We start from the raw sequence: 16,233 nt of genomic DNA, 5'->3' as shown, positions 1-16,233 counted from the left end.
TATTCCCATTCCTTGATACAAGAAAAAACTGAGGGCAAGAGAGGTCAATCAACAGACCTACCCAACACTGAAACAAAACCAAGTTTCCTGACTTCTTGTTTACTGCATGAAGCTACTTATATTCTTGAAAATTATAAACCTGAATACTACGGCTGCTTCTGGGAGCAAGCTGGATCCCACAGAGCAAAGGGACAGTACCTAGCTTAAAGTGCCTGGCCAGAACCAACGCAAGGCTAGCGTAGGGATGCTGGTAGGTGTGAAAAAGTTTAATTTTCAAACAGAAAATCCTCATGCATATGATGAAGGGCTAACTATCTGCAATGGATAGTGTGATTTTTAACTAATGAAGGTTTGAGAACACTACTAAATCAAGGCATGAAAAGCTGAACAGAGGAGTAGTCACCGTAGCCCTATCTGAGAACAAAAAAAGAATTAAAAGCTGAACTACTGACAATACACATTTTTATTATACAATTTGAACCTCAGTACTCCAAAACTCAGCTGTGTGTTTGATAAACAAATCTGGCGATGCTAGAGGAAAGTCAAAAATCTTTCATTCTGTCATTGAAAAAAAAAATTAAAGATCTTCAGTTTGCACACCAGTGGACTAACCTGAATACACTCCACTATAGGGAGGATACCAGCCTAAACATAGAAAAAGCTAAGCTAAACCCTCTATCCCAAGAGGGGCTGACAAGTCAGGCATAAAGCAGGACTGTAAATGAGATAAGGAACGTGTACATCTAAAACAGAAGCTAAGTGAGAGGGCCCTTCCTACAGTATTGTCCTAGTTAATTCTGCAATAAGGACAAGACATAAAGGTGGGAAAAAGAGACTACAGCACCCGCTCCACACACTTGAATACCAGGCAGTATTCTGCAGACTTGCACACTTACTGAAGTATTTCTAGACTATCTGTTAGTTGGTGCTCACACCAGCAACAGAAAAGATCGCTTGCTTCAGAGTAAAAAATATCTAACAATAAATTCACTGATGTACATCTTTTGCAACTTTAGCACAGCACTTCTGTCTTTAAAAGGGAAAAAGAAAAGAAAGAAAAAAAAAGAAAAAAGCATCAACTGGCTAAAAGTGGCAACCACAAAAAAGGAGTCCATATGCACGAAAGGGCTCTTCCCAGCAGAAATACCACTTAAGTCATCAGCGTGACTAAAGCCTTAATGATTGTCACCACCTCTCTTTGCCCAAAGTCAAAAAGGCTTATTTCCAAGTACTCCCTTTCTTCTTCGGTGGCCCCCTACTAGAAAGGCAGAGGAGACTACCTTAGATGTTTCTAACACTAAAGAAGTAATTTGATTTTGCCTAAACCTGAGGCAAACAGTTTGGAGGTTTATTTATGGTTAAAATGAGAAAAATAAAGCTAAAAAACCATCCCAAAAATACCACCCCCCAGATGCCATTAGCATTCAAAAGTTCCTTCAACACATCCCAAAGAATAATTCAATCCCCATGAACTTAAGCAACAATCAGCTCACTTTCTATGACACTAAAAGGAACTTTTAAGAAATAATGGAAAACAAAGAGGGAAAAAAAAAATTAAGTTTAGGTTTCTGTTATTTGGGGCAAGATGCCAAGTTGGCCCTGGTCGAAGAGCTTCAAATTCTAGGCTGAGACACACAGATCAGTTGAGCTCCCTCAGTAGCACAGAAGCAAAACAGATGAGGATGATACACGTGTGGGACGAGCTGTATTTCCTGAACTGCGAGAGAAGACAAATAGTTATTTGAACTATTTGAGGTGGTGTGGTTGACCCATACCGGTGAGTGCCTAAATAGCACTTAAAATTTCTTATACTATAACCTTGCTAAACGAATTACTTTAAGCAGCATAGAGTTAGTCAAAATTCACAACAAATGGTTCAACTGGGAAGGGAAAGAAATGAACTGATAAGCTTGACAATGAAAAAGTGGTAGCCAAGATACACACATTTTTCCTACACTTACTAATAACAGCGCTCTGCTCAAAGCAGGACTCACAAAGGTCTCTAAACAGAAACATGCAGCACTCTTCTACTGCACTGAAATAATTTAAACAGGTGGTTGCTGATTCAATGATGTAGAGGACTCCCTCCATCTACACCGGCTTTGGCAATCCCAAAGCACGTGCATTAGAAGTGATTAGAATCACAAGCTTCTTTCCTTTACATGCAGGGTCAAAATGCAAAACAGTAGAAGAAAAACCTTACATCTCCACATACTGTTCCTGCCATCCCACTCCTGTAGCCATCATGTAAGATCTTATTAAAAACCTGTAAGGAAAAAACAATTACAACCAAAGATGCTACTTTGATAAAATTCCCAATCCACCGGTTCTAGCCTCTAAAGAGCCCTGAAGCTCACTACTCTCATTGTCAGAAGCAAACCCTGTGGCTACCCCCTGGATTAATATCCCCTGCAACACATCTATCGACAATACTGGATCCCACACTTGTACTTCCAGAAGCTCAGTATTTCAGCCAACATACTAGATATCTTGGTAACACACAGATGAAACGAGGCAACAGCTACTTTTTAGAGTGAGCTCAGGAAGGTGAGCTAAAAAGGATAAAACTCAGCATGGTCATGAGCGTTTCTCAGAAAATAACTGCTGCTTCTGTTCTTCTCATATGATCTTTAACGATCAAATACCTTGAAGGTATGAGCCTGGAAACTAAAATTGGCAACTGCTGTAGACCTAAATCTATGGACTTGGACTCAGTTACAATGCTGGTTTTATGACCTAGAATACCTTCTGCATCACCACACAGGTTTTCTGAAGTCCCCTCTGTGTAACAGCCTATAAGTATCACCTGTGGTACAGGCAGAGCTGCAAATACTCATCATCTCCCTTACCCACCTTTTCCTTGCACTCCCACCCATCAACAAAAACAACCCCCAACAAAATAAACCATGCCTCTATTCAGAGGTAATACTTAGCCCTCTCTTGCAAATATGTTCTATCTGACATGTATCTAACTAAACTCTGAAGAACTGTTCTCAAATTGCCTGTAGTTCTGGCAGCTACCACTTACATTTCAAAACCGACAAAGGACTTGGGAACCTGAAACCTAACTTTTCCAATTACAAGTCAGCATGTCAATCTAACATAAACCACCTGCAAGACTTCTACGTCCTTAGATTATCATGAGTACAGATATTCCGTACCCTTCTGCAGAAAGAAGTCATGTAGTACATACAGCGTTTTCCTCTTGCCATCAGAGACCATTACACTGATGCAGAAAACAAGAAGGTAATACTCATCAGGTTTTTAAAAGGTTGTGAACTAAATGGAACAAGTGAAACTATAAGGCAAAGCAATTAGAAGTCAAGAACTGGATTTTCAGAAGTACCGAGCACCTGTGACTTCCAATACATTTGGACCAGAAATTATGCGTTCAATACACTGTTTTAACAGTTGCATTGTGTTTTCTTGCAGCACAACGACTAAGCTGAACACCTAGTAATTAGCACTTGGCAGAAAAAGCTCTGTTCAAGACAAAGTCTTTAGAGAACACATTCAGTTGGGGACCAGCAACACTGTACAGCCACATCTTTCAAAGTCCTCCACACATTGGCAAGATCAACATACTCCAACATTCATGAACATGCTAACAAGAGCCCTCCCTCAAGATCCCCCTGAATCTAATTAGTCTATTACAGGGAAGAAATTTCCATCTCTGTATTTTGCTTACTATTTAACGAGTTAATCACTGGGTGATTCACTGATATCTAACAACAGGTATTCCTCATCCACAGCTTGGGAGTTTGCTTCCTCTGAATTCTCACTGCAGGAGGCAAATTTGATGTTAGTTTGAAGTCCATTAAGAGAGCCTTCTTGATTGGTGTTTTTTTGAGACACAAATATTCATTTAATGTGAGCTAAAAAAGTTTGCTTAAAAAGGCTCCGAACTGCAGTTACTCCTCAGCCAAGACAAAGAAAGAAATCAAAGTTGAATTAATGTTCCTGTTTGGCTTTGTCTGTAAAGCGTTGATGGAAAACACTGAAATTGACACTCCTTTAACTTGGGCTTATTATGACTTGTATGATCAAGTTAGCTTTTAAAATATCCCATAAGGTTTAAAGTCAGCAAGGGATACCAGGTTTGCCCTGGTGGTCAAGGACTTTTTTAACTCATCATTGGGCTTTTTGAGTACATTGGCTTGTAACTACACAGACAGCACAGGCCTCCTGAACTTTCATAAGAATCTTTAAAAGGTCTATGGCATGTAAGCATTTCTACCTCACTCAGAGCTTGAAGCCAGTACTTGAGCTCTGGGGACAAAAGTGTTCCCAGAACTCAACACTCAAGACCGGTGTCCTGGAACACTATGTCGTACTGCAGGAACATAGCAAGTCAGTGTTGAACAGAAACGCTCTCTGCTTATAGTTTATTCTCATGAAACAGGCAGACTTGGAAGGTCAATCACCCCCAACTTTGCCGTTTCACCCCTCCTACTTTGTAAAAAGCCACCAGGAATGCTTGTAAGGAACATGTGGATGAGAAAAAAAAGGGGAAGATTAGTGTAGCAAAAGAAACTGAAGCAAGTAAACCAGTAATGCCACAAACAGATGAACATATCTAATAGTTCACTGCTCCTCAAATAAGGAAGGTCTTGCTTCCTTCTTATCTCCTGTTCTCAGCCTTGCAGGCCTCCCTCTCTCTTCTCCATCATCTATGCTATTCACTGGGCCCTCCCTGAACCCGGTTCAACTTGCTAGGCCATAAGAAAGCTACAAAGCTTTTCCAAGTTAGTTTTCTAACTTCTGAGCATGATGAGTTGGCTCAAAAAACAGGTCAACCACAGAATTAGTGCAATGGACATAGCAGGAATGAGGACCTGGGAGCTTTTAGATAAGCCCTCCCAGGCTCACAAAAATGCCCTGAGATATGTATTTCTGATACTGACCCAAGACTTAGCATTTTAACCCTTGAACTGGACACACAAATGGATCCCACTGTGTAAAAAGCACAGGCTCAACACTCCCATCACAAGCAGACAACAATTCTGTGAACATACGTTTTGTAGTATGAAAACCAGTTTAAAAGCATGTGATGGTCATTAATAGGACAAGCCAATAATAATTTTGATCTCAGAAACTTCCAGATTAGCTGATGTAAGTTGGGGGAAGAGGCAATATAAGAAAAGAAAGAATGAAGGGGATAATTATCATATTTTCTTAGGGAAAAAAGCAGCCTTTTGATTTAAGTAAAAAGAAGGAGATGGGCATGGGGTTGCGTGGAAAAGGGGAAGAAGGGAGAACTGGAGTACCTAAAATTAGCTGGAATTACATAGTCATTGCTTGAAATATATACATAAACAGACTTGCTGAGTTGGCCCCAGCAATTCTGTGACAATACATATTTGCAATACATACTTTATTCTAAACAGTTTAAGATGCATAGATGTGCCTTTTTTGATTTCCCTAAAGGCACAGCTTCCAGACCCCATCTAGTGGTGTGAGTGCCTTACAACAGCCTCATTAATCAAGACCACATTTAAGCTTTTCAATGCACTGTTTTTAAAAAAGAAACAATACAGTTGGTTTCAGTTTAGCATCCACCTGAAAGAATGGCAATACTCACACATTCTATCACTAGTCAACTCGTAATCATACTGGACTTTTATTAGTTGTATTTTAACAGTGCTTTGTACGCTTTTTTGAGGAGCCAGCCCACCACATTCAGATCTTATTAGTATACTGGGGGAGAAGAGGGGAATCTCAATTGCTGCACTAAATCTGAGACAGAAGATATATCAAGCTGTGAATGAACTTTGGGAAAAAGCAAAATGAATCCGCCTCTGCATCCTGACTCAGTCAGCAAGACTAATCAAATTATGACTATTTGAAGTGAGCTAAACTTTTCACAATTCAGAGCTGTGCAACTGTCTCTGGATTTCCCCCTGCACGCCAAGAAATGCTGGCTTTTCAATTACCTCCTTCACTGTAGTAGCCAAGTATAAAGCACTTCCAGCTTCCCATCAGAAAGTTAACCAATTTCACAGTATATGAATAAAATCTACTTATAATCAGGACTTTTTTTTCTAACCTTAAAAACATTTTATTTTTAATTTGTAGAGGTGTTTAGTGTTGTCCGAGTACAGAAGTGGATAAAACCAACTCTCCTGGCTGGAGGCATGTAACAGCAAGCTAGCAGACAAATTCTCCTGTAACCCAATTGGAGAAGAGCCATGTATTTTGGAGAAAAATACTCTGGTGTAAAAATCCTCATATTTTCCGGATAAGTATGTAGATGCAAGTCATTTTTTTCTGACAAGCAGTGGAATCTATATCTGAATTCTCTAACCTACTAGGATATCACTACTCCATTCAAGATTTTTAAAATTTAGAGCTATTAGTTTAAAACTGCACAATTAGCCATATTCCACTGACTGCCATACAAGTTTAGAAGTTAACAGCAAATCATCCCTTTTGTGACAGTGCATCATCAAGTTGAACAAAGTTAAAGAAAAACTATACCTCAACCTGAGGAGCCTCTGCTGTAAAACTAGAAATTCAGCATTAAGCCTGATCCCCTTCAAATGAGTGAAGGCCAGCTGAATGCTCTGGGCTTATCAAACCTCACCTATATCTGTAAAGAGTATTACTGCACCAGTGCTGTCGGCTGTAATACATGTTATGTGCAGGTGTTGCTAGCTACAATACTGCTATTTGCCACCAACAGCTGGTCTTTGGAATTCCTGGCTTTTAATTTGCTTTCTAGACTTTGCAGGGGAGTGGCAGCAGGATTCCTCAGAACAGTCTCCAGTTATGAAGCAAACCCAGCAGCGGCTACATCAGTTTAACTCTGCTTCCATCTGAGAACTGACAGAGAACAGGACAGTAGTTGGGGTAAATGAGTTTTACATGAAGTGTTATATGAGCAGCAAACTATTAACTACATATAACCATTTCACCTTTCCCGTATTGGAGGAGTGCTGCAGCCCTGCTTAACCCACTGGAAGTTACTATTTTGGCAATCCACAGCAAACACCTAGAAGTATCTACACTTCCTCTCCTTCTTTCTACCCATTCAATCCCTAATCAAAACCCCGCTACCACACATTGTCACAAAACAGCTGAAGTTTACCTGATCAAGTTATTTCTGCTAGCACCACGGGTGGAATGATAGGACTGAAAAACTCCCACAATGGCCACAGTATTATGAAGGATTAAACCAATACCGAAGGAAAGGAAGAATTTCCCTTGACAGTTTACAGCATAAAATAAAGTCCCTCACAAGTGAACTTTATGTGCAGCAACAGAAATAAAAAGGTAGGCTAGGGAAGGAATAGACAGATCTAGCAATTTTATACTATAGTTATATATTGTGCTATGCAACAATTCCAGCAAGTTAATACTTCCACACTGTGTCCCCCAAAAGCCGCTATTCCCTCATCCTTCTTACACCTCAGTCTGTCACATTTTCTTGGATACTGACGACAGTATAAAAGAGATCTACGAACCTATAGAGAAGCAAGGATTTCCACCATTAGCAGACTTTTTTGACAATGAGAAAAGCAGCTGATGCAGTAGCCCTTCTTTGCTGTGCTGGTGTTCTGGCATGCAAGTTACACAGGCAGCTTCCTGTTTATCCCTAGATTATGGAGAATTTCAGGGTTGTGTAACCCGTTCTGCCTAAAAAATTCATCAGCCAAAATGTTTTTGGCACACATCTTACCTGAAACTACATTTTGTGTCCCTTGTTATTAATAAGAATACAGAAAATATACATAAACTCCCTCACATACCAGCTTCAGGTCTATGTAAAGTCTACCACAAGTACTTACAGCATTATGTGGATTACTTCATCCTTAACAAAAAACTTTTTTTTCCTGATAATTAAGTTCACAGTGTATTTTCCCCAGAAAAGACTGTAACAAACTAAAACCCACAGATGAAAATCTAAATTCTGGCTTCCACTTCCTCAGTGAAGTGAGGATTATATTTTAACTGATCTACAAATTAATAAAATTGTTTCCTCATAAGACAAAGTGAATTGGCCTCAAATACATTAAAAATCAAGTTCCATATTTCTAGATTAGCAAACGAGATCTGCAGAGACCAGTGGGAGTTTTGGCAAAGCTCTGTTACTTTAATAAAGACTAACAATTCAGTGTAATTGATTTAAATATGGGAGACACTGGCTTTGGCAGCCTGCTAGAAGGACATAGTTCACTCTGAAGAGTCTTCTTCCCTGAGAGTTTCCTGGGAACAAAATGCAGTGGCAGCAGAGGGCTTTAGGCCATTTTCTTTCCCTCAGCCAAGTACACCCTTCTCACTATGTTTTGGGCACACCTCTGATCACGCAAAGGAGGAAAGCTGATGGCTGTCCCAGAAAACTGTTTGCTGAAAGCAGGCTTATCACCTGCATTCATTTAAGTTACAGCTTGCTCAGCCCAAGTCTGAGGCTCTAAATATCAGTCAACAGCATTTACTCTGCAAGGGGCAGCCTGTCTCTCACTATTCATTTTCCTGTTTCTGAGTCCTCTGGGAGGAGCAGGCTGCAGGCAGGAAACGTGCCTATTTTACGCAATGCACCACACCTAGTAGGTGCAAATGCTTTAAATTCAGTGCTTAAGGGAACAGCTGCATGGTATACACAGTGTATGTCCAGCTGTACAATAAGGGTGTTGCACACGTTCCCCTATGCAGGAAAAAGTGGTGTGATCCATCCACATAGGAATTCCAGCACTGTAGTTGCAAGGTATGACGTTTAACAATCACCATTTAGCTTTTTAATTGGAAAGATTTACTTTGATGAGATTAGGGCCAGAAAAGGGTAACTCTTGTCCATCAGATGTAACCGTATAAGCTTCTACCAATATTTATCCAAGGCCTTCAAGGCAACCCAGAGGTAGTAACATAAGGCACCCTTTCCCCTCCCCTTTCATCATTCAAAGACTGTAGAATTCAGATTTGTCAAAGGTTATTATTAAGTCTTTCACATGGGTGCTAAACCTGGAGAAATACAAATTGCTTGCTGAGAAGCATTACCAATTAAATTCTGTTATAGCTATTTTATATTTGGCATTAGAAAGAACAATGCCACCATATAGCTAAAAATGTGTGTCCTTAAACACGTGAGCACAGACTATTATCTCATAACACACACAGTAGCTCCCAACAAGCTCACAGCAAGCACTTTGCCTTGTGGTTAAGACTGAGGAAGAAGGCAGGATAACATCTACACTGGAGATCTTCTGAGTTTCCATGACTTTACTGCTTCTACCATCCCAAGTAATAGCTCATCAACACTTTTATATAGAGACTGAGAAACTTTTGGAGATCAAAGTCTCAACGAGAATAGCTAACAATAAGAAAAAGGCACTATTTCCACTATTAGAAAGCAGCTGTTAAAATTTGTAAGAGAAGTCCTTACTCAACTCAGCTGCTCCTGCATTTATCAGGGTCAATGCTTGTATACTTAGTGATACTTACTCCCTCTCTCTATTCCTGTTAGCTTTGTACCACCTTTTCAGGGTGATCCCATTTCATTTTGCTACCCAAGTGAAAGACTTCATCTAAATTTTCCATCCATCTAGAATTTCTATTGATATAAGCTATACCACTCTACAAACATCATTCCTTTTATATTCACACTCTGAGAATAGATGTCTGAAGAGAGAAATGTTTTGGTGTAACTCACTTTCGAAAACAAGACCAACTCAACCTGTGGAAGTTCTTAAATCACAAAATTGAGGTAGAAGCTGAAAAACAAAGAATCCTGCAAAACCAGTGTGAGGCCAGCTGGTTTGGCAAGAGGAAGCCAACTTTGTCCATATTAGTCCACAGGAAAACAATATGCACGAACTGAAGTTAAAATGACAGAAATTTTATGGGGAAAAAAACCAAGAAACATGTTTTGTAAGAGCATCTTGTATTTCTCTCCCTCTATCCAGTAAATGCTGAAGTTAGTTTGATGTTAGAAATTTACTTACTAAGACATAGACATAAAGAGTTTGACAAGGGAAAGAGAAGATTGCTTAGGCAACTTCCTAACTCCCTTCCAGTTAAATTTTATCAAACCTAAATTTAATAGCAGACTGTACAACAGCTGCCAACAAGGGCTCTGGCAAAATTTACAAATGTGAGCGAGCTCTAGAGCCACCAGCATCAGCGTGCAAATTCTGATTCAAGCTCAAGAATAAAAAGCAATTCAAACCATTAATGTTTACAATTTAAGAATAATAAACTCTCGTGAAACCATAACTTGGTTGCTATTGTAATGGATGTCTAAAGGCTTTAGAATATTTTTTAAGCCCATTATAATTAACTTCATACGAGATTACTTTTTCTTTTGGTGCAGTACAAAGCCAAAAAGAATTTTTAGTGATACATGCTTCTGGATATTCCAAGAAATTCACCAATAAGGGGAGAGTCAAGTGTACGTTACAAAGATTTTAAATAGCTGAGGCTACTGCACTGTAAAACAAGTATGACCTGTTCTCCCCTCTTTTCACTTTTTTGAAATTATCCTTTCTATGCTTAAACTTATAACTGGAAATTTGTAAACAAAAGTTGGGGGGGGGTAAGAGAGAAACATTTACTTGAGGTGCTCAAATTTTTTTTGTGATTATTATAATAAAAAAAGGAAATTACTTTCAAAATCTGAAAGATCGAAAAATACTTTAACTGAAGCTTAATCTCTCATGCATACAAAACTCTGGTATCAGACACTGCATAAGTCCACTTTAGAATCCAGTCTAACCACACTTCATACTGCAAACTTATTCTCTTCATTTGTTTAAAATCCTATGCAAACCTGAAAGTATATTACGCAGCCCAACTGACTGTCCAGGTGTCTAGGAAGTAATATAAAACTCTCAGATGTTGAGTAAAAAGCTGCCTTGGCCACAATCTCTAGTCAGCCACTGAAAACTGACCTGGGTAGAAAAAACAAACTGTAAACCAGGCAGTGCCCACCATGGCTTCTTTCAGTATTAGCAAGCCAGTGCTAAATACAATGATGCAAGCTTGATACAAAAATCCGAGTTAATCTGCAGTGGTGAGGCCAGGCAGGCTTCCAAAACACCACTTACCTTAACATTGATGATCTAGCTCCATTTTAAATAAAATTAGATCGTATGTATGAAGAAGAATGTTAATTATGCAAAATAATTTAATTCAGCATTACTAACATTCCTGTCACCTTTGTTCTGGCATTTTTTCTTATCATTGTATGTTCTGACTTGAGGGTAAAAAAAAAAAAAAAAGTGTGGCATGCCATCATCTCTCAAGGGAAAGCAATAGCACAGCGTAAGACAAAGACAGACAGATCTTACCTCTGAGGTTTACGAATATCCCAGAGTCCCACACCTTCCTTGGAGTTGGCAGTAGCCAGCAATCTGGGTTCTACTGGATTAAACATCACACTGTGGAAGGCTGATGGGTAGTGTGCCAAGCAGAAGGGCTCTGTTGAAAAAGTTGAGATTTCAGACATAAAAACAAACAATGCATACAACTGTTCAATGCAGAGTTTGGCAGCTTAATATGGACACAGCATAACAAGATCTGAAGATATAGAGGCATGTTCAAACCATTTCTCAAGCTGACACATCCAAAGCAATATAAAAACAGGTTTTAAAATCCACCCACGTGTACATTAACTGCGTCTAAATATGGAAAAGGACACATACTGGATTTCAAGACACCATTTTGCTTATGGAAGGTTATCAGAGTTTAAAACTAGCCACTTAAAGACCAAGTATTTGAATCTTCTTAAGGTTCGTGACCAAACAGTTATCTAATAAGGACTACACATGGGGAGGGGGCTTCTGAAAGTTTCCTAGCAATATATACCTGGAAGCTTCCACAGCCATTGGTGATCACCCAAACTGTAAATAGAGCAATTGCTTATACGGGAGAATAATATTACAAAAAGTGAAATAAGTTTGTGTGGAACTCAGCTCAAAGCAAGCTGCCAACCCTGGAGAAAAGAGGCCTGCTACCTCTTCAGTGCTGTACAAGCAGCTGTACAAGCAGACAAGAAGGGTGTTCCTCTAGCATAAAAATGTTCACAGTTGGCTTTTCTGTTCACACACAGGAGTTAAAAACATGCTCATCCAGACTCTCTCGCCCTCATCTTGATAAGTGTAACAAGACTCCGTTTGGCCTGCTACTCTGCCCTATTCATGTCATCAAAATGCTGCCTCCATGAAGAGCCTTGACTCTCATCCTTCTCTGTATCTTTCTGCTAGCTTTATGGCTTTAGGCACAGTCTAATTCTTTGTTGTGTGTATCTTTTGTGGCATGCTGCCACTCTTTCACTCAACTAAGAAACCAGAATCAATGCCTATTTTGAGCCAGGGACTATGCAAGACTTCCATTCACTGTTTGCTTTGATGCAATCACTGTGTTGCTCACATGCTTGCGAGACTCTCTTATTGCTCTTATTTGAGCCACTGTGTGCAGGCACCTTTAGCCCCACAGGCACCTTCAAAGGTACTTCATTTTCTTTCATCATATCCCTCATTAAGACATATAAAACACGGCTTAACAGATAACTCTCCCAAATTCCCAGTACCTTCTGAAACTACTGCCCAGGAAGCAACTGAGACAGCATTAATTGTTTATTTGTCCTACCCCATCTGTATCCTCCTCTTAGGCTCTATTACAAGCTTTTTGACATAGGGACCTTCCTTTTTAGCATTCATTTATTAGTGATCAAAGCAAAGGTCTCTGACCATGGCTGAAACTCCCTGGTGCTACTAATTGTCATAGGAGGCAGAAGCAAAGGGAAGAACAAGAGCAAACTTTTGTTCTGCCAGCCTGCCCCAAGGCTTTAGAGATTGCTGTTGGTCTGCTGGCAGTTCCAAATAAGGTTTAACACCGGAACTTGACTTTCTACATTGGCATCATCAAATCAGATCCCTGCTGGGACATAAAATGCTGTTACTAAAATGGCAGGCCCCACTAAGAAGCAATGGCCTGCATTAGCTGAGTGGAGAGACAAAAATCATCAAATTGCCAAATAAAGGAGCTGTTTTTTAAAATAAACTTTTAATTTGTGTACATTTGTTTAGTCAAATAATTGTCACTAATTACTGGTGCTTTCCTTCACCCCTTTATTATAAATAGCCTGGCACCACAGTTTTATTCTAAAATATCAATAGTTGCCTTTCAGTCTGTCAAATTAAAGAGAAATTACAGGAGTAAACTAATGAGGCACTAAGTCACTTTAATGAAAAGTAGGGGGAATTACTTTTTTTATTGTTCTTTATGTTCATTCACAATTGTAGCTCTTATACACTAGAGTATGAAAATGTTTCTCAAGGGAGAAGCTCAACACCATCTCTAACAAAAACTAAAAGTTGGTTTATAAGAATTACTGCACAAATCACTCAGCAGTGAAAGGCATGGAGAAACAGAAGGGGAGTGAAACTCCTTTTCCAACTTCTTTTAATGCATTATTTTAAACTAGGAGATTATTTGCAAGATTTTAATGAGCTGGCCACTCAGGGTAAGTAACTATACTTAATGCTAGCAGGCATAGTGCCTATTTCAATGACAATACCATTGCAGACAAGGGGATTACCCTAGTGACAAGCATTATATTGTAGTAAACATTGGCAGGGCTCACACATAAATGCTGACTCAGGACTCCTATATAAGCATGCAAAAGCCCTTCATTAAAAATTCAGAGAACCTGAGACACTACTCCAAAAAAGCCCCAAATGTACCACAGCCAACACTTCTTCACTCCATTTTCACTGGTGCAGCCTTCTCATTCAAAGTCTCAGCAACAGTAAAAGCAGTAGCAAGGTGTAACTACAAGAAGGACAAACCTCATTTCATACAATTTCAGAAACTCAGATCACATTGGACGTTAGCTTATGATACTGAGCAGCTTCATACAGATGCATTTAAGCCTCCAGTCCCACCGACTGCTGACATCCACTGTCAGCAACAGGTAGTTCTCCTAACAGAGGCAGATCTTTATGGTGTAGAGTTCAGGAGGAGGCAATAATGGAGCACTTCACCATTTCTAATTTGGAAGCCATATTCAGTGTCTGGTCTTACAATTTGGATATTATGAAAACAGAAAAATAGGGATGAAGTGACACTTGGATTTACCAAAGGTAAACTAGTCACATCAGACTAATTTGATCTTTCTTTGATAAAGTAACTGACCTTTTATATAGGGGAAAAGTGGTAGATCTAATGAGAACTAAATTCACATGTGGTATAGTATCAAGTTTAGCTACAGGCAGCTGGGATTAGCAAAGGGAGTTGCATGGGGTAAGAAACTGGCTGAAGGGAACACAAGAGTTCACTGTACTAGTAAGGGACTCCTGAGCAAGAGGGAGGTTATTAATGAGTTCCTCAAAGACTGATCCAGAGAAGAGGCATTATAGATATTTTTATTAAAATCTGTGATATACTTATACTGAGGATGGGCATTGTTTTTCAGAATGTTTTAATAACATTACCAGATGGAAAGAGATAAGGGGTATCACAATTGCACAAGAGAATCAGAATTCACAGCAAGAATCAGACTACTGAAAATTGAATGCAGTGCTAATATATATATAATTTTTATTTATACAAAGGCAATATGTCTGTGGTAGGGAGGGCATCAATAAGCAATCTACTCTGAGTATTACAGTGGGCCTTATCAAGAAAGACCTAATTCTGGTTACTCACATTCAATAAAGCCCTCATGATACTAGTGGCTCTAAAAGACTCCTATGAGACTATAAAGTATGTCTTGTTTCAGCTTTTATTTCCTTGTCAAAAAGGGACAGAATCACAGTCTAGAAAAGTTATCAGATTCACCAGGTATGGAAAAAGCTAATTCAGTTCATAAACAGCAACTCTGACCCAACAACAAATGTGTACAAATTGCCACAAAATACATAAGCTGGATTTCAGTGCCATAAACAACGTTCCTGGAAGATCAGTAGAAACTGTGAGTTTAGGCAATTGCATTTAATCACCTTAAAAAAAAAAGATGAACGTTTATTTTAGCTATGAAAGAAGGGAACCAGATTCTGTACTCCTGCAGACTGCTCAGTTTTAAATTCTCAGCTTTGTGTTCTTTAGGATGGGGTAAACTCACAACTTCATTTACTGAAGTATTCATACACTGCAATTCAATTACTGGAGTATTCCTCTTCAAATTTTTGTAACTACAGTTCTAAACTGAGACTCTTCAACCTTAGAACTGCAGCTGTAAAAACACAGATTGCAGTGTTTTGAGAAGCTGCAGGTTTGTTACATAAATCAACAGTATTCAGTTCTGTTTTAGAAAACAAAGATTAAGTAATAATTCAACTTCCCTGTTATCACATAAGGGCTCTAAGTTTTCATACAACCAGAAAACACTATGCATAAGAACAATTCTCAGTGTCACAGGGAAGTATATGAATAGCTTTGGAAAATTATTCAAATCAAAATAACAGCTTTCTAAATGTCCAAAAATTTTTTTATCCCAGGCTATAGACAAAACCAAAAAAAATTCCACATTTCTAACTGATCTCAAGTTTAGCAAGATGTTTTTATTGAATAGACATGTCCTCCACTGCTGCTTTACTCAAGTTAAAACCTATTCATACCAAGTTCTGTGCTAGCCTGAACTATATGCTGGTACTTTATGAAGACATTTAAGACAGTAACACTGAACTGTGAAGACCAGGGCTTGCCTATCACTGGCCACAAGAATTATGCCTCACTTCTACCCTTCTCCAACACTCCTGTCTCAACACTCCCTATCTCAGTTGTCCCAGATAAACATAACTTTTCCTTTCCTTGCCTTGCCCAAATTCTTCCTAAATCAATGATCTTTTCCACCTAGAGATCTCACCTCCATGGGAAGACTCTCGGATGTCCCAAATAAGAACCCGGCCATCGTCTGAAGAACTGGCAAAGATGTTGTCATTTACTGGGCTCACTGAAAGACCATACACTGCATCTTCATGGGCGAACACATCCAAGGTCTCAGTGCTGGAAAAAAGACACATAATATTATCATTCTTCCTTCTTTTGCTGTTGTTTTAAAAAGCAAAGTATTTACAGCTTTATCTACCTAATAATACTTAGTGACAAGGTTTATGTAACTTCAGAAGAAGACTTTTCTGTTTAAATTAGAGCAAAAAACAAACAAAAAGCTCATGTAGAGTGACCAAGATGTCATGCTATGAGGGGAAAAAAAACCCTCAGACCAAAACCCACACCTTAAAAACTTCAGAAACTGCAAGATGCTATGGAAATCATGTTGTATTAGATTAAGCTTGG

The 16,233-nt window shown here is 39.0% G+C and overlaps 1 protein-coding gene across 3 annotated transcripts in view; it reads right to left on the bottom strand.

Moving 5' to 3' along the window:
* Positions 1 to 16,233, bottom strand: part of DCAF5 (DDB1 and CUL4 associated factor 5) — a 76,704-nt gene that overhangs the window by 42,570 nt on the left and 17,901 nt on the right. For all 3 annotated transcript variants that reach the window (XM_068398550.1, XM_068398551.1, XM_068398553.1), the window contains exons 4-5: positions 15,803 to 15,942; positions 11,283 to 11,412 (exon numbers count right to left, since the gene is read on the bottom strand). In XM_068398550.1, coding sequence (XP_068254651.1) covers positions 11,283 to 11,412; positions 15,803 to 15,942 — 270 coding nt within the window. The remainder of the gene's footprint in view (positions 1 to 11,282; positions 11,413 to 15,802; positions 15,943 to 16,233) is intronic.

Source organism: Nyctibius grandis, chromosome 4, assembly GCF_013368605.1.
Source record: "Nyctibius grandis isolate bNycGra1 chromosome 4, bNycGra1.pri, whole genome shotgun sequence".
NCBI classification, from domain to species: Eukaryota; Metazoa; Chordata; class Aves; order Nyctibiiformes; family Nyctibiidae; genus Nyctibius; species Nyctibius grandis.
The sequence above is the reverse complement of the archived record's forward strand: the minus strand, read 5'-3'. Positions and strand labels throughout refer to the sequence as shown.